The following is a 21,867-nucleotide window of genomic DNA, read 5'->3' on the forward strand; positions in this document are numbered from 1 at the left end:
CTCCTCTCCAGCCACACTGGCCTCCTTAGAACTTCTTAAATATGCCAGGCACACTCCAATCTTTGTGCTTTGTTCTAGTTTCCGCGCCACAGATAGATTCCACCTTTCCTAGACCTTCATACAAATGACTTCAGATAGTATGTACTTGTTTCATGTGAGGCTTTTTTCATTGGGCATGTTGAGATTTATTTATACTGTTGTATATACCAGTGGCTTGTTCCTTTCTATTGCTGAGTATAACCATATACCTCAGAGGTATTGCAGGTTTGGTTCTAGACTGCCACAATAAAGTGAATGTCACAATAAAGTAAGTCAAATGAATTTTTTGTTTTCCTAGTACATATATTAAAGTTATCTTTGTACTACACTGTAGTCTATTAAATGTACAATAGTATGTCTAAAAAGTGTACATACCTTAGTACATTATTGCTAAAAAATGGTAACTGTTATCTAAGCTTTCAGTGAATCATAATCTCTGTTAGAGAAAGCTCCTGCCTCCATGTTGATGGCTGCTGATTGATCCAGGGGGAATAACTGCTGAAGGTTGGGATCTTATTTCTCAAAATAGGACAGTGAAGTATCATTGACCCCTCCTTTCACAAATTTTCTGTAGCATGTGATGTTGTTCGATAGCATTATATACACAGAACTTCTTTTAACTGGAGTCAATCCTCTCCAATCCTACTGCAGCTTTATCAACTGATGGAATAATCCAAATCCTTTGTCGTCATTTCAAAACTTTTCATACATCTTCGCCAAGAGCATATTCCATCTAAAGAAATTACTTTGCTCATGCTTAAGAAACTACTTGTCCATTAAAGTTTTATCATGAGATTGCAACAATTCAGCCAAATCTCTAGGCTTCACTTCTAGTTCTTGTGCTATTTCCACCACATCTGCAGTTACTTCCTCTACTAAATTTTGAGCTACGCAAAGTCAACCATGAAATCAACTTCTTCCAAACTCCTGTCCTTGTTGATATTTTTAGCTCTTCCTCACAAATTATGATTGTTCTTCATGGCATCCAGAATGGTATATCCTTTCTAGGTTTTCAGATGACTTTGCCCAGATCCTTCAGAAGACTCCCTATCTATGGTGCCTATAGCCTTAAGAAATGCATTTCCCATGTAATACTTGAAGTTGAAACTGCTCCTTGATCCATGGGCTAAAGAATGGATGTTGTGTTCGTAGGCTTGAAAACATGAATTTTGTTGGACATCTCTATAAAAATCCTTGGATGACCCAGTACATCGTCAATAAATAGTAGTATTTTGAAATAAATAATTTTTTTCTGAGCAGTAGGTGTGAAGAGTAGACTTAAAATATTCGTAAACTATGTTGTAAATAGATGTCCCATCATCCAGGCTTGTTGTTCCATTTACAGAACACAGGCAGATTAGATTTAGGACAACTCCTAAAGGGCCCAAGGATTTTCAGAATGGTACATAAGCATGGACTTTAACTTAAAGTCACTAGCTGCAGGGCCCCTAATAAAGGAGTCAGATTGCCTGCCCTTTGAAGCTTTGAAGCCAGGCATTGACTTCTCTCTAGCTATAAAAGTCCCACATGGCATCTTCTTTCAATATAAGGTTGTCTACATAGAAAATTTGTCATTTGGTATAAATACCTTCATGAGTTCTCTTAGCTAGATCTTTTGGATAACTTGCTGCTTCACCTTGCACTTTTATGTCTAGAGATGGCTTCTTTCCTTAAACCTCAAGAAACCTCTACTAGCTTCTAACTTGACTTCTGCAGCATCCTCACCTCTCTCAACCTTCATAGAATTGGGGACAGTTAGGGCTTTGTTCTGGTGTAGGTTTTGGCTTGAGGGAATGTTGTGGCTGATGTGACCTATCCAGATCACTAAAATTTCCTCCATATTAGCAAGAAGGCAGTTTCATTTTCTTATCATTTGTATGTTCCCTGACGTGACACTTTCAATTTCCTTCAAGACATTTTCCTTTATATTTACAACTTGGCTAATTGTTTGACTCACAAGGACTAGTTTTCAGCCTATCTTGGCTTTCGACATGCCTTCTTTACTAAGCTTAATCACTTCTAGCTTTTTATTTAAAGTGAGAGTTTTTCAATTGAACACTTAAAGGCCATTATAGGGTTATTAACTGGTCTAATTTCACCATTTTTGAGTCTCAGGGAATACAGAGGTCTGAGGAGAGAGACAGACAGGGGAATGGCTGGTTGGTGGGGCAGTCAGAAAAGACACAACATTTATCATATAATCTCACCATCATATACGGGCATAGTTTGTGGCACCCCAAACTAATGAACAATGGTAACCAAATGAACAATAGTAACATCAAAGATTACTGATCATAGATCGCCATAACAAATAATGAAGAAGTTTAAAGTAATTGCTAGAATTACCAAAATGTGACAGAAATATGGAATAAAAGCTGTTGGAAAAGATGGTGCTAAAAGACTTGCTCCAAGCAAGATTGAAATGACTTTCAATTTGTAAAAAATGCATTATCTTTAAAGCACAATAAAGTGAGGTATGCCTGTAGTATTTTATTACACGAATACACCAAAATTTGTTTATTTATACCCCAATTTGATGAACACCTGGGCTGTTTATAGTTTGCCTACTATGAATAAAACTTCTATGAACATTCTTACACATCTTATCTTAATTATTGGCTTTTTAGCTATGCCTCTATATTTTTTAAAGTGGTTCCTAAAGTATTAAAACATACAGCCTTAACTTTTTATAGAGTGTTTAGGTCCATTTACTACTTACTTCATCCTGCCCTATGTAATACAGCCTTCATATGTATTACATCAACAGATGTAGTAAACTTCACCAGACAATGTTAACATTTTTGTTTTAAAGTTCTATGTATTTTAATGAAATTAAGAGGAAAAATAATGTATTTACTGAGGTATTTTCTATTTCTGATGCTTCTCTATCAAGATCCTAATTTCCGTATGGTTTTATTTCCCCTCCATTAGCATTTCTTGAAGATCTGCTTGTCGTAAAGTCTGTTATTTTTGCTTCACCTGAAAAATGTTTATTTCACCACTCTTGAAGGTATTTCACTAGATACAAAATTCCGGACTCAGTACTTTTTTATTTGGGCACTTGAAAGATGATCCAATCTCTCCTGGCCTCCACTGTTTCTGATGAGAAGACAATAATCATATAGATCATTGTTCTATATAAATATATAATTTTATTGTGTTTTCAAAATCTTCTCTGTATTATTGTTTTTTTTTTTTTTTTACAAATTTTTATTTATTTATGATAGTCACAGAGAGAGAGAGAGAGGCAGAGACACAGGCAGAGGGAGAAGCAGGCTCCATGCACCGGGAGCCCGACGTGGGATTCGATCCTGGGTCTTCAGGATCGCGCCCTGGGCCAAAGGCAGGCGCCAAACCGCTGCGCCACCTAGGGATCCCTTCTCTGTATTATTGTTTTTGAGAAATCTGTGTTGTGCATAGGTAGGATGCACTTATATTTATCCATCTCCAAGTTCATTGACTCTCTCCTCACAATCTCCATTCTGTTGTTAATTAAACCCAACCAGTGGATTTTTAAAAATTTCATATTATTTTATTTTTCCATAACAGAATTTACATTTAGTTCTTTATTATACTTTTTATGTCTCTGCTGAGATTCTGTATTTTCATTCTGTGAGTACATTTTCCTTTGTGTCATTAAGCATAGTTATTATAATAGCTTTTTAGGGTCTAGTTTGGTGATTCCAACAAGTCATCTTGATATTAGTCCATTGTTTGTCTTTCTCTTCAGGATGGGTAACTGTGTTGGGGGAATCTTCAAGACCATGTCTACCTTCGGAGATTAGCTAGAACTCACAGGACTCACTAAATACTTATGCTCATAGCTAAGATCTATTACAGTATGTAGTGTGCATGTAAGAAAGAAGGTTCATTATAAGGATGTGGCAACGTACCTTAAAAGCCTACTGACCAAATTTAATGTCCAATATGCCAAGTTTCAGTGAATAATGAGAGGGTAAATTGATTCTGAGGATATTTGGGAATAACCAGGTTGCCCACGACAGCAACATCAGTATATAGGAGAATTAGAATGAAGAAGAGTGAGAGTGGATTTTGTGTTTATAGACGAGAACTTCAGACTTTAGATATAAGCTGGAAGGGAAAAGTTAATAAAAGAGGAAAAGTATCATGAAGAGATTGAAAATCACTCAGTACTAATAACCCAATGAGGATGTACCATTCCAACCTAGAAAATATGAGTTTTATAGATATGACGTAACATTTTATAGTTTCTGTGACATAAGTATTTGGATGTAAGTGATACACCAAATGTGCAGCCACCTGAGGGATGGCAGGTAACAAGCCATAAAACTTAAGATTTTCTCCTCCTACTACAATCCAAATTTGCTTTGTTAGATCTTTTTCCCTATTCCTGGATTTCATGCTAGGCCTGCCTTATGGCTTTTCTGGTCACATTAAGATATTTTCAAATGTCTCATTTTTAGTTATTTAAAAGTCCAATATAATCTCAAAGTCACTTTAAATGTTTTATATTCATTGCCTCATTGGTTCTTTCCTTTAAAGTTTTGTCTTCCATTCTTTTTTGCATTCTGATTTTAACTGGACATTTTATATGATTTCAGTTTCTCTCCTCTTCCCCTCTCTTAGCATATCAGACTTTTTTAACCTTTTCAAACAGTTGACCTGGAGTTCTCAATACACATTTAAAACTTATCTAAGCCCACTTTCAAATAACACTACATGCCTTCATGGGTAGTGAAAGTACAGAGTATTTTCAATCGCTCCCTCCTGTCCTTTATAACATTGCTGTCACTCATTTCACTTATCCACGAGCTCTAATTACAGAATAAATGTTGACATTATTATTTTGAACAGTATTCTCTGTCAGATCAATTTAGAATAAGAAAAATTAAAAAAGAAAAATAACAGATTTTATTTTACCTTTATATATTCCTCTCTGAAACTATTTTTTTTTTTAAATGTAGAACCATTTTAAAACTAAACCAAGTTTACAGCCTATAACATTTCCATCTCTTTAAAGAGCTTTTCAAAACATTTCTTGCAGATCAGGTTTACTGGTGATAGTTTCCCTCAGTTTTTGTCTAAAAAGTCTTTATTTTTCTTCTACTTTTTAAAGAATAATTTCCCGGGATATCAAATTCTACATTTTTTTTCAACACTTTTATTCTCTTCTTTCCTAGTTTCTGAAGATAAGTCCAATGTAATTTTTATCCCCTTTTCTCTGTAGGCAAGGTTGCTTTTCCCCATCTGGCTTCAAGATTTTCTTGTTCTTGATTTTCTGCTGTTTTGAATATATATGTCCGGGTATCGATTTTTTAGTATTCATCCAGTTTGCGATTCTCTGAGCTTCCTGGATCTGTGGGTTTGTGTCTGCATTAATTTTATTTTATTTTTAAAGATTTTATTTATTCATGAGAGACACAGAGAGAGGGAGAGGCAGAGACACAGCCAGAGGAGAAGCAGGCTCCATGCAGGAGGCCCGACGTGGGACTCGATCTGGGGTCTCCAGGATCACACCCTGGGCTGACGGTGGCACTAAACCGCTGAGCCGGGATCCCTGGGTGGTGCAGTGGTTTGGCGCCTGCCTTTGGCCCAGGGCGCGATCCTGGAGACCCGGGATCGAATCCCACGTCGGGCTCCTGGTGCATGGAGCCTGCTTCTCCCTCTGCCTGTGTCTCTGCCTCTCTCTCTCTCTCTCTCTGTGACTATCATAAATAAATAAATAAAAAGGAGAATTATTTAAAAAAAAAATAAAAAAAAAATAAACCGCTGAGCCACTCGGGCTGCCCTCTGCATTAATTTTAGAAAATAGTCATTATTATTTCCACTAGTTCTTTTCTTCCTTTCTTTACTTCTCCTTCCAGGTTTCTCGTTATGCCTATGTTACACATTTTGTCATTTCCCTGGAGTATGTACATATTGTTATGTTTTCATTCTTTTTTCTCTTTGCATTTCAGTTTTATGATTTTCTATTGACATCTACATTCTCTTTTTTGCTGTGTCCAGTATACTAATGAGCCAAAGATATTTTTCATTTCCATTCATGTGCTTTAGCTTTCTAGCACTTCCTCTCAATTCTTCCTTAGTGTTTTCATTTCTCTGCTTACAGTCTCCTTCTGTTCCTACATGTCCACTTTCCTCCTACTTCAAAGACTAGAGTGAGACGGGGTTGAGTATTTTCATTCCTCTAGATTCATAAACCTTTAGTTGGTTAGGTAAAATAGTTTCCTTTAATGGCAGGGTTGATAAGGAAAACAGCTATGGGCATGTTTCCAAATGGTCACTTTTCCTCTTCCCCGGATAGGATTTTTCTCCTATCTTCACACTAAGTACCTGACAGAGCTTCTAAAGGTAAAACTCAGGAAAATGTGGGTAGTCTCCCTTCACCCGTAACAAGTGGGAGCAATTTAAGTTTTTTTTTTTTTTAAAAAGATTTTATTTATGAGAGAGAGAGAGAGAAAGAGAGAGAGAGAGAGGCAGAGACACAGGCAGAGAGAGAAGCAGGACATGGGACACGATCCCAGGTCTCCAGGATCACACGCTGCGCTGAAGGCGGCACTAAACCTCTGAGCCACCTGGACTGCCCAACACTTTAAGTTTTTAACTCTCAAGCCAGTCCATGAGTTTAAATTCTCATCGTCCACGATGAGCCTTCAGCAATTTATCAATTGCAGTTTAGGGTGTCCCTACCCGTGCTGACTCCAGCTGCCAATCTCTGCTCCCTCTAAGCTGTGCTTTTTAAATGTCTGTCTCTCCAATTTAGGAGTCAGTAGTTTTCCTGCTGACCTCAGTTTTTCATGGATCTAGAAAGAGTTGCTGATTTTTAGTTTGTTCCACTTTTTCTTATTGTGAGGATGGAAGTAATTGACCTTCAAGCTCCAAACTCTTTATACATTGGACTGGAAACCTCTAAATCACTTATTCTCTTTCCTAAAATTGGCCTGATCTACAAATATGACTGGAAGGAAGAGGATAAATCTGTTTTGTCTTGGTTTCTCCACCTTTTATTTCTCTATGTCCTCATGTCCACTCATTCTATTACCTCGAAATCCATTAGCATCAGCTTAGGGGTGGAAGAAGAGGCTCTTGTAAAGGGAAACCATGGTGCCCTCTGTAACAACTGCCTAAGAGCTGATGCTTCTGGAAGAAGATAGTTTTGTACACTTTGGAGATTCACTCAAATTCAGGAACTCCAACACCATTATTCTGAGATACACAGAATGAATGCTCCAGCCAGCATGTCAAAATTTCCATGCGGATCCTTTCCTGGTGGCTTATTTCATACTTCATTCTGCTCCCTGGTTTGCTTTTCCTTTCTTTCATTCTACTGGAAATGCTTCTCTTATTTTTTAAAAAACCATTCTAGTAGCGCTACGAGTTGAAATGTGTCTCCTTGAAAAGATACAATAAAGTCCTAATCTCACAATGTGACATTATTTGGAAATAAGGCCATTAGATAATCAAGTAAAAAAAAAAAAAGATAATCAAGTAAAAATGAGGTCATTGGGGTGTAGTCTAATGCAATATGACTATAGTCCCTACATGGAGGCAAAAATTTGGATGCAGAGACAATACATAGGGAGAATGCCATGAGAAGATAGAGGTAGAGATTGGGATAAAGCATCTACAAGTCAAGGGACATCAAAGATTCCAGCAAACCACCACACCCTAGAAGAGGGACATGGAAGAAAATTTCCCTCCAGTGCTCAGAACCAACACTGCCTACACTTTCATCTTGAATTTCTAACTTCTAGTAATGTGAGAAAGTAAATTTTTTTTTTTTTTGCTGTTGTCATGAAGCCACCTACTTTAAAGTACTTCGTTATTGAAAGCCCTAGAAAATGAATACAGCAGAGACGTACCAATATGTCTACGAGCCGTTGAGAAAACTCAACAATTATCTTTTTGTCATCACAGGCTCCCTCAACTGGTCTTCCATTTAAGTATTTCCAGGCAAGAGAGATGGGTAATCACCTTTGGGACTGCCATTTCCCAAACTCCAAGGTTACTGGTCAAGCCTCACCCCACCACATCTCCAAATCTCTTACAACTCTCTTCCTCAGTGGCAGCAAGGAGTGGCCAGGAACTAGATCATGCAGGATCTTGGAGTTTCATGAAAACAACTTTGGATTTTCCTCTACTTGAGTAGAGAAGCTCTTAAAAGTTTTGACCAGGAAAGTTAAATTCTGACATACATTTTAGAAGGATTTCTACAGCTGTCAAATAGAGGCTAAACTACAGGAAGGCAAAATAGAAGCGTGTAGAACAATTAAGACAAGTACAGCATCCAGTGAGGAACCGAATAACGCTGTATAGGTAGGTGATGAAGACTGATTAGATTTAACATACCCTTTTAAAAGAGAGCCAACAGATTTTGCTGAGGATTAGATGTGGAATGTTAGAGGAATCAGAGGATAACCCAAACAATGTTACGAATCCAATGCCATATGCTGAAATGGTGAGATATGCAACAGGAAGCAGGTTTTGGAAGTAGAAAAAACAGTTTGGCACACACGTTAAATATCCTAGTAATGTGCTAGATGAGAAGTTGGAGATGTATGTATAGTAATCAGAGAAGTCAGGGCTCGATATGGATGTTTGGAAGCCATTAGCATAGTCAAGTTGTGTAAAAAAAAACAATGAAGGAAATAAATGAGATCACCTGGGGAATGATGAGAACAGAAAGAGGGGGACTAGGTCTGGAGTATAGTAAAATTCAGAAGTCAGGAAGAATCAAGCAAAGGAGAATCAAAAGAGCACTGTGATTTCACACAGGTGAAATGAAGAATGTCTATCAAGTTTCAAGAAAAAAGATGTATTTATTGTGTCAAAGGCTGCTGAAATGTTAAGATGAAGATTAATAGTCGCCCCTTGGATGTCTCAGGATTGTTTAAATGCCCGGATATCCACACACACAGTCTCCTTTCATTCTAACATTTAAACTACATAAGAGGTCTCACATTCTTTTTTTTTTTTTTTTAAGATTTTATTTATTTATTCATGACAGACACAGGCAGAGGGAGAAGCAGGCTCCATGCAGGGAGCCGATCACGCCCTGGGCCAAAGGCAGACGCTCAACCACTGAGCCACCCAGGTGTCCCCAGGTCTCACATTCAAGTGTGCATCAGAATTAAAGATCTAGACTTTATTCTTCACATCTTGTAGTCTGTACTTTGTGGGCCATTTAAAGGATTTTCGTGGGCAATTTTCACTATCAGGAATTTTCCCATCAAGGCTGCGTTTAGAGCTAAAGTCCTCTGAGGCACGTGACTTCAGGTTTCCACACCTGTTCCCGTTCATCCCGCTAGCATTCAGGGGGTAGGAAAAAGAGCAGGGTCAGAGAGCCTAACCCTAATTTCCTACTTTAGAAGTGATAAATTTTGAAGTAAATTTAATCTTCCAAATTTAAACTTTCCGACCTTCGTGTTTTTTTCCCCCCTGAGGCTGAATGGACTGTGTAAAGCTGAATAAAACACGAGTGGAGTGGATCCCTGGGTGGCTCAGCGGTTCAGCGCCTGCCTTTGACCCAGGGCGTGACCCTGGAGACTGGGGGTCGAGTCCCGCGTCGGGCTCCCTGCATGGAGCCTGCTTCTCCCTCTGCCTGTGTCTCCGCCTCTCTCTCTCTCTGTGTCTCTCGTGAATAAATAAATAAAATCTTTAAAATATATGTATTAAAAAAAAAAAAACACGAGTGGAAAAGTGAGCAACTGGCTGCACGGCCGGTCCCGCAACTGCTTTGTAATTTTCTCGTGGGAGAATGACAATTCACGGTGGTCCGGTCCTCTAAGGCTACTCAGGAAACGGGCTCGCTCGTTTTAGGGAGGAAATAAAAAAAGGGGGTGCGGGAAAGGCGAGCAGGGCCCGCGGGGACAGCACAGGACGACTCTTACCTCCCACAGGCCTGGCTCTCCCAGCCCACCTAGCTCCGCAGGAACCACCCCAGCGAGCACGCTCCGCCCACTTCCGGGTGGTCGCCGCCGCCGTCGCATGCGCAATGACGTTTCAGTCGCCCGCGGACCCCGGAAGTGCGGCTGGAACTTGGTCGGGGCGCGGATCCCGAGAGGGAAAGTCATAACAACCGCACGAGGGAGTTCGTCTGGCGAGCTGGAAGGCCACGCCTCCTCCCGCCTCCCCCCGCAGCCCTGTAGCTGGGGGCAGAGCTCAGGTAGGACGTGCGTTTGCGGGGATGTGAGCTCCCGGGCCAGGCCCGGGCGGAAGTCCGAGGAGCCGACCGGCCTGGCGGGTGTCGGGCGGGGGCCGTGGGCCCCGGCGCCGCGGGCCGCCCGCCGCCCGCCGCTCGCCGCTCGCGCTGCGTGCCCTGCGCGCAGGTGTCCCCACTCCTGGGACCCCGCCCAAGGCCGGGTTCCACCTGCCACCTCCACTGAGGAGGCGCGGCGGGGCACGCGTGTGCCCTGGGTGACTGTCCGTAACGAGCGAACCTGTGGGGTTCGGTGAGCCCTGGAGACCGTGCAGTAACGGGCCCTGGTATGCTCTCTCAGGAGGGACGGTGTTGATTGTCTGATTAAACTTTTTTTTTTTTTTTCCCCCTGCAAAACTTATGATCAGCCGCTCAAGCTTTACCAGATGTCATTCACTACGGACGGGAAATTAAAGTGCTGTTACAAAATTCTCTCAAAACTTGTTACATGTATGTATGGGCGCTGATGGGACATTTGACTGGGACGGATTTTTAAACTTTTGACTTTGAACTTAGGGTCTATGGAAAGCGCTCTTCTCTTTCCCTCAGCCAGAGATCTAACGTGTTCTCTAATGCTCCACAGTGTGGAACCTGTTGGGCCACGGGATTGGTTACTTAATTTTTTGTCTAGATTTATCAGCAGCTAGTGTTCCTGCGTTTGTGTATTTCCCCCAAATCCTCGGAGAGGTTGTAGAGGGGAAAATCCTGTGGACTTTCGGACTAGCAGCTGCCTTGTCATGTTTATTAAAATAGATGCAATGTGGTGTTTGTTAAGCAATGCATGGTACCTTTTGGTCTTAAAGCAGTGTTAGAGGTAGCTTCGTTATCCTTTTTTTTTTTTTTTTTTAAGATTATTTATTTACTTATTCATGAAAGACACAGAGAGAGGCAGAGACGCAGGCAGAGGGAGAAGCAGGCTCCATGCAGGGAGCCCGACGTGGGACTTGATCCTGGGTCTCCAGGGTCACGCCCTGAGCCACCCAGGGATCCCTAAATTCTTTATCCTTACTCTTTATTCCATATTGTGAGAGACGAATACACTGTATTTATTTAGAGTATTTAGAAACTGAGAGAGCAAGCACTGTTTCAAGTGCCTAATTAAGGTATTACTGTCAGTGCTGGTTCCAGGCTTCCACCTGACTATTATTTTTTTGAGTAATGTAATGTGTTTTGTTTTACAATGAAGATTTCAAAAACAAAACAAAACACCAGAAGCAAAGTTACAAGAGAAACTGGGAAAAATATTCACATTTCATATTATGAACAAAGAAGTAATTGTCCCCAAACATAAAAATTATCTCCTACAAACTGCTAAAAATACCAACAACCCAGTAAGAAAATGAAGACACGGTTCCCATCACAGGAAATACATCTAGCCCTTCAAAACTTAAAAGCAGTTTGGTCTTGCTCCTATAAAGATAATGGAAGAGTACTTCTAGTTCCCTTGAAAATCTAAGATCTTTTTCGCTTTCTGGCCTGAAACCTGTCCAGGACTGCCTTATCTACTCAGGTGTTCATGCTTTTTGTTGACGTGGAATCATACTGTCTTGATTTATTAGCCATATTTTTTCCTACATCAAAATCAGTTTTGAGAATCTAGTGAAACTGAAGCACCTATTTCTTGTCCTTCCCTACCGCAAACTATGCAGTATTTCATCCTGTAAAGAAACCACAGCTGATACGTCCTTGAGGCTGTTCTGGTTGTTTATGAACTAACCTAACAGCTTTGCCCCTGCCCCACATGAATGTGTCCTAGGAGAATACAAAGTTAGAAGTGGTTTCACAGTAGTGACTTTCAAGATTATTTAGTTGGCCTCTTCAAAGTTTCATACCTAACAAAGCTAGAAACATGCAAACTGGATTTTAGGGAGTAGGGATTTGTAAACATGTAAACCAAATTTTAAGGAGTAAGAATTTGTTGAGGTGGGAATAGGAGCAGGGGCAATCTGTTAAATTAGATGTTCCTTCCACTTAAATCATTCCCGTTCTGGATGGCTTTGAGGCCGTGGTTGGTGGCTGTTGCAAGGCCAGTAGAATGGTGGATAGTAGAATAGCAGAATAGTACCAAGACCAAGAAGGAAATACGATGTTACGCGGTGAGCCTCCATCTATTCATTCATTTAACAAATATTTATTGGCCACCTTCAGTGTGCCAGGTGGTGTTCTAAGTGATGGGGGTACAGTAGGGAACAAAATAGACAAAGTCCTTGTGCTCCTGGAATTTTACACTGTAGAGGGTGGAGAAAAAAATGAGCAAGTAAACCTGTACATTGGGTAGTGATAAAAGCTGTGAAAAAAAATAAATAAAGCTCTTTGGGGGTGGGGGCGGTGTGGGAGAATTACAGAGGATACTGTCTTACACAGGATTGTTAAGCTTAGCTGCTCTGATAAGGGAGCATATGCATAGACATCTGAATGAAATGAGAGAGAGAACTCTGCAGATGTGTGGGGATGAATGTTTTAGGATAGCATAAGGTGGTGAGGCAAGAGAATGTTTGGTGTATCTGAGAATAGCGGTGATATAGGCATAGAGGCATTAGGGTTTAAAAATCTTGAAAGTGAGTATTCAGTGGTTTGTTGTGTGCATGAGAGATCTTATTTATTGAAGACCATTTATTTTTATTTTTATTTATTTATTTGAGGTGGGGGGCAGAGGGAGAGGGAGAAGCAGACTCCCCACTGAGCAGGGAGCTCAATGTGGGGCTCGATCCCAGGGCCCTGGGATCATGACCTGAGATGATGGCAGACACTTAACTGAGCCACCCAGGTGCCCAAGACTATCTTTTTCAACGTAGGGATGTTTCTATGCGCTTCATTGGCACTAATAAAGTTAAGCACCCTTTACTTAGTTGATACATTACTTGTACTGTTTTAGTCAGATAAGGTTTCCACAGTAACCATGGATAACTAAGTAGCAAGTACTTCTCTGCCCTGTTGTAAACTTTACTTTTCATTCATCTTTTATATTGTGGTAAAATATACATAACATAAAATTTACCATTATAACCATCTTAAAAATATTATATCAGTGGTACTAAGTATATACACACTGTTCTGCATTCATCACTGTCATCCATCTCTAGAACTCTTCAGCCAACTCCACTGAAAACCCATATCCTTTAAACATTAACTCTGATCCCCCCTCCCCTCAGCCCCTCACAACCACTGCTTTACTTTTTGTCTCTGAATTTTCTTTCTCTACTCAAGGTAACTCATATGAATGAAATCATACGATACTCATCCTTTTGTGACTGGCTTATTTCACTCAGCACTGTATTTACAGGTTTGACCCATGTTGTGTCCTGTTTCCTTTTTAACGTTGACTAATAATATTCCATTGTATGTGTATACTACATTTTTAAAAGTTATTTTGATTATGGGTGCTTGTTTTGCTTTCACCTTTTGCTTATTGTGAACAAGGTTGCTCTGAACCGGAGTGTGCAAATATCTGTTTGAGTTTCTGCTTTCATGTCTTTTGGCTATATACTCCAAACTGAATCAAATGTCAATTCTGTGTTTAATTTTTTAGGAATACCTTACTCTTATTGACAGTGTTTGTACTAATTTACATTCCTACCAGCAATGAACAGAGGTTGCAGTTTCTCTACATCTTCAGTACTTTTTCATGTCTTTGCCAAATTCCTTTTCTCTTTTTTCTTTCTTTTTGTAGATAATGGTCATCCAAATGGGTGTGAAGTAGTATCTCCTGTGATTTTGATTTGCATTTTCCTAATGATTAGAGGTGTTAAACATCTTTTCATATTCTTTGGGGCCGTATGTATATCTTCTTTGGAGTACTGTTCATTTACTTTTTGGACTATTTGTTTAAGATCTGCTTTTAACAGAAATTTTTGGATTTTGTGTGTGTGTGTGAATCTTTTAAGGGTTAAGAAGGAAGCCATCATGTCTTCCGTTGATTTTTTTTTTTTAAACCCTAAAATACTAGAGTTGTAAGAACTTAAGTTACATATAGACTAAGTATCTCAAGTAACTCTAAAGGTAGAAATAAAAGAGACCATAAAGCATCTTTTGTAACAATAAATGAACTTTTAAGTATCAGATTGTGATAAAAATAGTTCAGAAAAGCCAGGGATCTTTCTAACTTGCTTTGACTCCCCCCCCCCCCCCGCCCCCCGCCCTTTTTAATTAGAAGGAAAGGAGTGTATTGATTGGTTGACTGTGCCTGTGAAGTCAATCTCTTTTTTCTGGGAGCTGGAGGCTGAAAACAAATAGAAGAGACAAAAATGGTGGAACAGGGGCACCTGGTTGGCTCAGTCGGTTAAGTGTCTGACTCAGGTCATGATCTCAAGGGTTGTGAAATAGAGCCCCGCATTGGGATCTGTGGGCTCCTGCTTAAGATTCTTTCTCTTCCTCTGTTCTCTCCCCGCACCTTCCACCTAGTGGATAGCAGTATAGCAATGGGATGTGAGTAGGTGGGAAGTGGCAAAGGACTCAGTAACAGTAATGGACAATAAGCAGCAAAACTGCAGTAGAGGAGGTAAGATTCAGCAACAAGGTGACAGAAAGTCATAGAGCTTTTCAGATGGGAATGGGATGGGGGATAGAGAGAGCAAATCACCAGCTGCATCTCAGCATATAGTTCTGGAGTCAGCCTTTTGGCCTTGAGTATAGTTCAGTAAGACTACTGTGTATCAGTACAATGTGTCAGTTCGGCTGGCTCAGTAGTCAATGTTTGGAAGGTGTGCAGTGTATACAGTCCTATAGGAATAAACTAAGTTTTGCAGACAATATATCACATTACTTCCATACATAGAATAATGAGGTTTCATTGAGTAATTTAGGGGCGACTAGGTGGCTTAGTCGCTGAACATCTGCCTTCAGTTTAGGGCGTGGTCCTGGGGTCCTGAGATCGAGTCCTGCATCAGGCTCCCCACAGGGAACCTATTTCTCCCTCTGCTTATGTCTCTGCTCCTCTCTGTGTCTCTCATGAATGAATAAATAAAATCTTAAAAAAAGTAATTGAGTAATGAGTAAGTGTGTAATTTAAAAATGTTCAGTATTGTTTAAAAAGTTTTTTTTTTTTTTTTGGATTATTTGTATGAGAAGGAAAGGAATTTTTTGTCCAGAATAGCTAATGGCTTAGTAGTTCAAGGTAACACTTTTTTTTTTCAATATTAAATGGTTTTGTACACTATCATTGTCTAGAAAATATTCTTGGCATAGTACATTTAGCTAATTCAGTTATAAAGCTCATTTAAGCCAATTATATTAAGGTAATGAATGTAAAATTGTACCGCAATTTTGCCTATCACTCTTTGGCAAATTAAAATTGATTAATTTGGTACAGATAAGATGGCAGATGACTGACTCAAGTTTTCACAGCTAAGTTAAAGACAAGGCAGAGACAACAGTACTGTGCTGCTTTCTCTGATAACTGTATTGTCTTCTTTTGGGGAGGAATAGTTCTTTTTTGCAATACAGATAATGTAGATAATTTTTGTTATAGAGAAAGGTATCACTGTGAAGACACATCATTAAAGCAAAGCATTTACAGTATGTTTCCATTTTTATATAGCAGATAGGATAGTTATTTTAAGCATACTCTAGATTGATAACATACAGAGTGTTGATTTAGAGAGACGCTAATAAGACTAGGATTTTGGATTTGAGCCCTTGTAAGGCCCTTTTTGAGCTCAGTACAGAAATGATCACAACTAATACCCAATAGTATAACTATTAACTGTTGTAGGATGTGACTAATATTTTTATCCCCTGCGATTAGCATTGCCCTCATATGTGTTTTGGCATCAGAAAGCAGCGAGAGTGATACTCTATGTGGCTAAACACACTACTCTTATTTAAAAAACAATTGAGAGTTCGTATCTGAGGTAATGAGGGAGTGTTAAGTGATGCTCTTTTCAGGCATAAAGCGTAGCTTGGTTTTGTGTGCCTCATTTAGAGTACTGACGGGCAAGATTACAACTCAAGATAAGGCATTTTTAAGAAGTTATAAAGTTTGATTAATTGAGATAGTGACATACTCTCTTGATTTGAGTTACCCATTCTTCATGGTATCATCATTTTTGTGTATATTATGGAAATGATTATAGTCCTAGCTCAAGTAGTTTGGAAGTTAATCTTTTTGATCCATTTGGTTCATACCAATACCCTCTCATGTAGTTGGAGTATTTATCTTAGGCTTTGGTTTTGGAATATATATATATATGAAAATACTTTTGACCTGATTCCACTTTCTGGGAAATTATTATTCTGTGGGATCACTGGAGTCTTATTTTTATTACTGATATATCTGTTTTTGCCCTGGATGTTATTGAGCTATATGGGAGAATAGTAGGTAGTTATACCCTCTATAATACTGCATCGAGCAGAATTTACAAATTGGAGATCTCCAGGCTAACTGGACCTGCACAATCTTTAATGTTATAGAATGAGTTTTCAGCTAATTTAAGTAAAAATCCAAGTTTTTTATTTCTTCTGAGAAATAGTAACTTCTTGTCACACTGGGTCTTCATTTTGTATAGCAACAGTGAGGCAAATAGCAACTCCCTTGAAATGAGCTGTGCGTTTTCCACTTTGTTGCAGGCTTTACATTCATACAGTGTAAGCTTATGACTTTTAGGCCTCACTGCCTATATTGACTAATTGTTAACTTTCTGATGCCTTTAGACATTTGAATTTTTGATTCCTGCATTATACAGACTTTAAATGGTTAATTGTTTGTCTTAGCTTTTCTATGGCTATATTGCGCCCTTTCCTTTTTTTTTCTTGATACCTGCAGTGATTGAGGTGTGGCATACAATGTAGACCCCCTCTCAGAGCGGCAGCTTATGCCTTAAAAATAGATTTTTAAAAATTCCAGTGTGCCAAAGTAACCTCCCTTAAGCTGCTGTCAAGGCAGTAGTATAGTCCTTCCTGTAGGTTGGATTATGGCCTGAATTTTAAACTAGATGACTCTAGGTTCGGATCCAACAAAAATTGGATTTACAGGAGACCATTTTGCACTTTTTTGTGCCAGCATGAAAGCATTTTTTATTCGTACACTGTTCTTTTAGAATTTTTCCTACTTTTTTCTAGGTCACTAATATGATAAATCAGTTTGTGCTAATGTATTTGACAGGTAATTGTGATTAGAGTATAATTGTTTATAGTAGTATTTTGTTATTTTGGAACAGTGTAAGTGATTATAATCGTGGAAATTTTATCTGCATTAAGAATAATACAAGTACATTTAAAAAATTAGACATTTCAGCTTTATCATTGAAAACAAACTATTGAAAACAAGCTTATTTATTCTGAATATTTTCTTCAGTAAGAAACATGCATAATTAGTTTTATCCAAACAAGCATATGTGTTTGTGTTTTTAACTGTTCTAATTAAAAATGTAAGGTTTCTTTCTCTCAATGAAGAAAGACTTTCAGCCAGACCAACCGTTAATTCTGAAAATCTTGAGCTTTGTAAGCTAATTTCCTACTTTTTTTTTTTTTTTTTTTAAATCCAAAGACAGTAAAAGAAAGTATTCTTGTTTTGGGAAATCTAAAGAATGCTCCTTCCTTAAATAAGAAATATATTATTGCTGAATTGGAAAGTCAATAGGTAATCAAGTGATGATGAGAACGAATGAATCTGGGAGCTTTAGCGGTGTTCAGTAATTCACTTGGGATTTAACTACGTGTTGTCTATTGTGATGTAACAAATCCTAAAATTTAGCTACTTAAAATGAAAAAAAAATTATTCTCTCACATAGTCTCTTAGAGTCAGAAATTTAAGGTCAGTTTAGGGGTGATTCTAGCTTAGGATCTCTTGTGAAGTTGTTACAGTGTCACCGAGGGTTGTAGTCATCTCTACTTGGACTAGGTCTTGTAAGATCCACTCCAAGCTCACTTATGTGGCTGTTGGCAGGCAGCTTCACTTACGTACCACTTGGGGCTCTCCATAGGGCTGCTCACAACTTGGCTTCCCAAGAATGAGTGATCTGATGAGTGAGAAAGCACTGAAAATGGAAGCCACAGTGTTAAAATTTCTGAGGTGTGATATTATCTATCACATTTCTTGTTTAGCATTGGTCATACAGGTCTGACCTCGAGCCCCCAGGGGTTCATGTCCTTCCCACATGCAGATTACACTCACTGCTTCCCAAGGCCTCAAATGTCTCATTCTGATACGACATGATTTCAAAGCACAGAATGTCTTTATCTAAATCAGATCCAGGCGTAGATTGGTTCCTTGGGTGTTTTTTCTCAAGCACAGCTCTTTGAGTATCATTCTGCTCCATCTGCCTCTCCTCATCTGCAGTACTGAACATACAATGAGGGACAGGCATAGGATAACTGCTATAGATAGTCTCATTCTAAAAGGGGAAAAAATGGAAGATGCAAAGGTGTCACTGATTCATAGCAATTCTGAGGTCCAGATGGGCAAATAATGGAAGTTTTTTGGTTAGATATCAAACCTGAGAATAATTCTTCAAGATTCTTAGCCTTGCCTTCTGTACTTTTCCTTGTACCTCTGTCTTTTTTCATGAAAGATTACAGATGTTTCCCAGGTGAGTAGTTTTCTTTGCCTGCTTTCTGTCACTAGATTTTGGGGTCCAAAAGTCTTTCTTCATTTAAGATATATTAAATCTTTTATATATTAAATTAAAAGATATATTAATCTTATATGAATCTTATGGATGTTATGTGAATTCTATTGATACACATTCCTTTGAGCAAGTCACACTTAACACCTTTTTTTTTTTTTTTTTTTTTTTAGATAAATCTTTGTATACCTTGGGCTCTTTGTAACAAGGCTTACGGATAGTGCCCTTAATTTTGTAGAAGCTTTATTGTTTGAGAAGATCAATAAGGCACATTCTAAAGTCTTTAGAGAGCCTTTTGGCTGACTAATAGTCTGAGGCATTATCTTTAATATTTTTGAAGTTTTAATGAAAGATTTTTCAGTCATTCCCCTAGCCTCATCTCTGAACAATGTTTCTCTGGTAGTGCCCTGGATATTTTCTTTGCTTATAAAACATTTCTTAATTTTAGCATCATTTGCTTAGTTTTTTTTTAATAGATTTTATTTTTTTTAGAACAGTTCTAGGTTCACAGCAAAATTGAGTAGAAAGTTAAGAGATGTCCTGTATACCTCCTGCTCCTACACTTGCACAGCCTCTTCCATTGTCAATATTCCACATCAGAGTGGTGCATTTGTTACAACTGATTAACCTATGTTGACATATCATTATCATCTCAAATCCGTAGTTTACATTAGGGTTCAGTCATGGTGTTATACATTCTATGATTCAGGCAAATGTGTAATGATGTGTGTATCTACTGTCATAGTATTGTAGAGAGTAATTTTACTGTGCTTAAATAGTTTCATTGCCTTGTTTATCCCTCCTTCCCCCCAGCCCCTGCCAACCACTAAACTTTGGACTGTCTCTATAGTTTTGCCTTTTCCAAAATGTCTTATCGTTGTAATCATATAGCATGTAGCCTTTTGGATTGGCTTCTTTCACTTAGCAATAGGCATTTAAAGTTCCTTTTCTATTTTTTCATGTCTTGAGAGGGTTTGTTCATTTGTTTTTTTACTGCTTAATAACCCATTGTATGGATGTCCAACAGTTGATTTATTCATTTAGGTACCAAAGGACATTTTGGTTGTTTATAAATTTGGCAATAATGAATAAAGCTATTATAAACATCTGTGTGCAGATGTTTGTGTGGACAGAAGTTTTCAACTCATTTGGGTAAATACCAAGAAGCAGGATTCCTGGATTGTATGGTGAGAGTAGGTTTAATTTTGTAACAAACTGCTAAATTAGTTTCCAACATGGCTGTACCATTTGAATTCTTATCGACTATGAGTGAGAGTTTCTATTGCTCTATATCCTTGCCAGCATTTCCTATTGTTACCCTATAGGCATTTGTTCTTTTTAATTTTTTTTTTCATTTGTTCTTTTTAATAGATACGTAGTAGTACCTCATTGTTGTTTTAATTTACAATTCGTAATGACATATGATGTTTAGGATCTTTTCATAAGCTTATTTGCCATCTGTATATTTTCAGTGAAGCATCTATTCAGGCCTTTGGCCCAGTTTTTTTTTTGTTGTTTTTAAGAGTTCTTTGTGTATTTTAGATAAGATACCTTTACTAGATACGTCTTTCGTAAATATTTTCTCTCAGTTTGTGGCTTGGCTTTTCACTTACTTGATAGTATCTTTTGTAGAGGAAATCTTGTCTCCTTTTTGTTTAACAGCCCTTTCATTATTTTCTTTCTCACTTATCAAGTTTTACTCTAAGCAGTAAAACGAACCAGGTGGCATATTCAACACTCTGGTTGGAAATTTCTTTAGCTAGATCAGCCACTTTGTTAGTCATATTTTCTGCTTTTTGTATGACTCCATGGGACAGTGTTGCTAAAGTTTCTGCCACTACTTAACAAGGATTCCCCCTTCCTCAGATTTCCAATAACATTTGCATTTTTGCAAGTCCTCACCCATAGACTTATCAGAGATCATGGGACATCTATAAACAGGTTCCTCAGGGTGCTTTGGGCTTTGTCTAACACTCTCAGAGCTCCCTGCCTGGTTCCAAAGCCCCTCTCACATCTTAAGTTTTCAATATGGCTGTGACTCCGCTTCCAGGTACCAAAATTTGTATCTGTTGCTGCCCTAAAAGAGACCCTTATGTTGTACAGTCTCATTTCTAAGGTTGCTTTAAAATAAATCATGTAGAGGATCGTATTACAGCACAATCTGAATTTGCAACCTTGAAGAAAGGGTTGGGTCCTTATATAGGTACCTTTGGGCAGATTGTGATGGAGCTAGGAACCTTGGATCTTTAAATTATGTTGAACTTCCTTTGCCAGTGGAAGCAGCCCTTCTACTCCTTCCTAGGAGGTCTGTCTCCCATGGCCTAAAGACCCTATGATGTCCCCTAAGGTTGTTGCCTGCAATGGACTGCTGATCTTCTTGTCATATTCTTGTCATCTTTCATTGCTTCTAGACCTATAATCAGCCTTGAGTCCACCCAGGCCCTGGAGGGTGAGGTATAAAATTTAAACCAGGAAGAAATGTGATACACACCAAAATAATTTGAAAGTTCTGTCATTTTGAGGAATATGTATGGAAATGGATTCTAAGAATGTGAAGTCGGGGATCCCTGGGTGACGCAGCGGTTTGGCACCTGCCTTTGGCCCAGGGCGCGATCCTGGAGACCCGGGATCGAATCCCACATCGGGCTCCCGGTGCATGGAGCCTGCTTCTCCTTCTGCCTCTCTCTCTCTCTCTCTCTCTCTCTCTCTCTCTCTCTCTGTGACTATCATAAATAAATAAAAATTTAAAAAATGTAGTCTATTAAGAATGTGAAGTCAAGTGAAAGGAATATTGGATCAGGCAATAGTGGTGTGCCTGTGTGTGGTGGGGCTGCTGCTGGCAGATAGGATGTCAGGAAATCCTGTAAGGATTATGCTATTAAGAGGATACTCCTAACAGTTCACTTAGGAAATGAGAAATGTTGGGTACCTAAATGAAGACAACAGAGTTGGGGATCAGAAAGAAGGAACTGATGCTCTCTGCTCTTCTCACATACTTTTTTAGCACTTGCTGATTAATTATTTAATGTCTTCTTTCACTAGACAAAGCTATTCAATTATTAGGACCACTTATTTTTGTAACAGCAT

The 21,867-nt window shown here is 38.8% G+C and overlaps 1 protein-coding gene across 25 annotated transcripts in view; it reads left to right on the top strand.

The window, feature by feature from the left end:
• Positions 1–10,012: 10,012 nt before the first annotated feature.
• The window catches only part of ARB2A (ARB2 cotranscriptional regulator A), a 413,754-nt gene continuing 401,899 nt past the window's right edge, over positions 10,013–21,867 (top strand). For 16 of the 25 annotated variants that reach the window (XM_072791354.1, XM_072791426.1, XM_072791323.1 and 13 more), the window contains exon 1: positions 10,015–10,186. Coding sequence is in view for 1 of the 25 variants with exons in the window: in XM_072791445.1 (XP_072647546.1) it covers positions 10,606–10,669 (64 nt within the window). In the remaining 24 variants the exon portion in view is untranslated. Of the gene's footprint in view, positions 10,187–10,587; positions 10,670–21,867 lie in introns of all 25 variants that reach the window. The other 9 variants (XM_072791437.1, XM_072791466.1, XM_072791366.1 and 6 more) reach the window with 6 other exon arrangements.

The sequence above is a fragment of the Canis lupus genome, chromosome 2 (assembly GCF_048164855.1).
Source record: "Canis lupus baileyi chromosome 2, mCanLup2.hap1, whole genome shotgun sequence".
Lineage (NCBI taxonomy): Eukaryota > Metazoa > Chordata > Mammalia > Carnivora > Canidae > Canis > Canis lupus.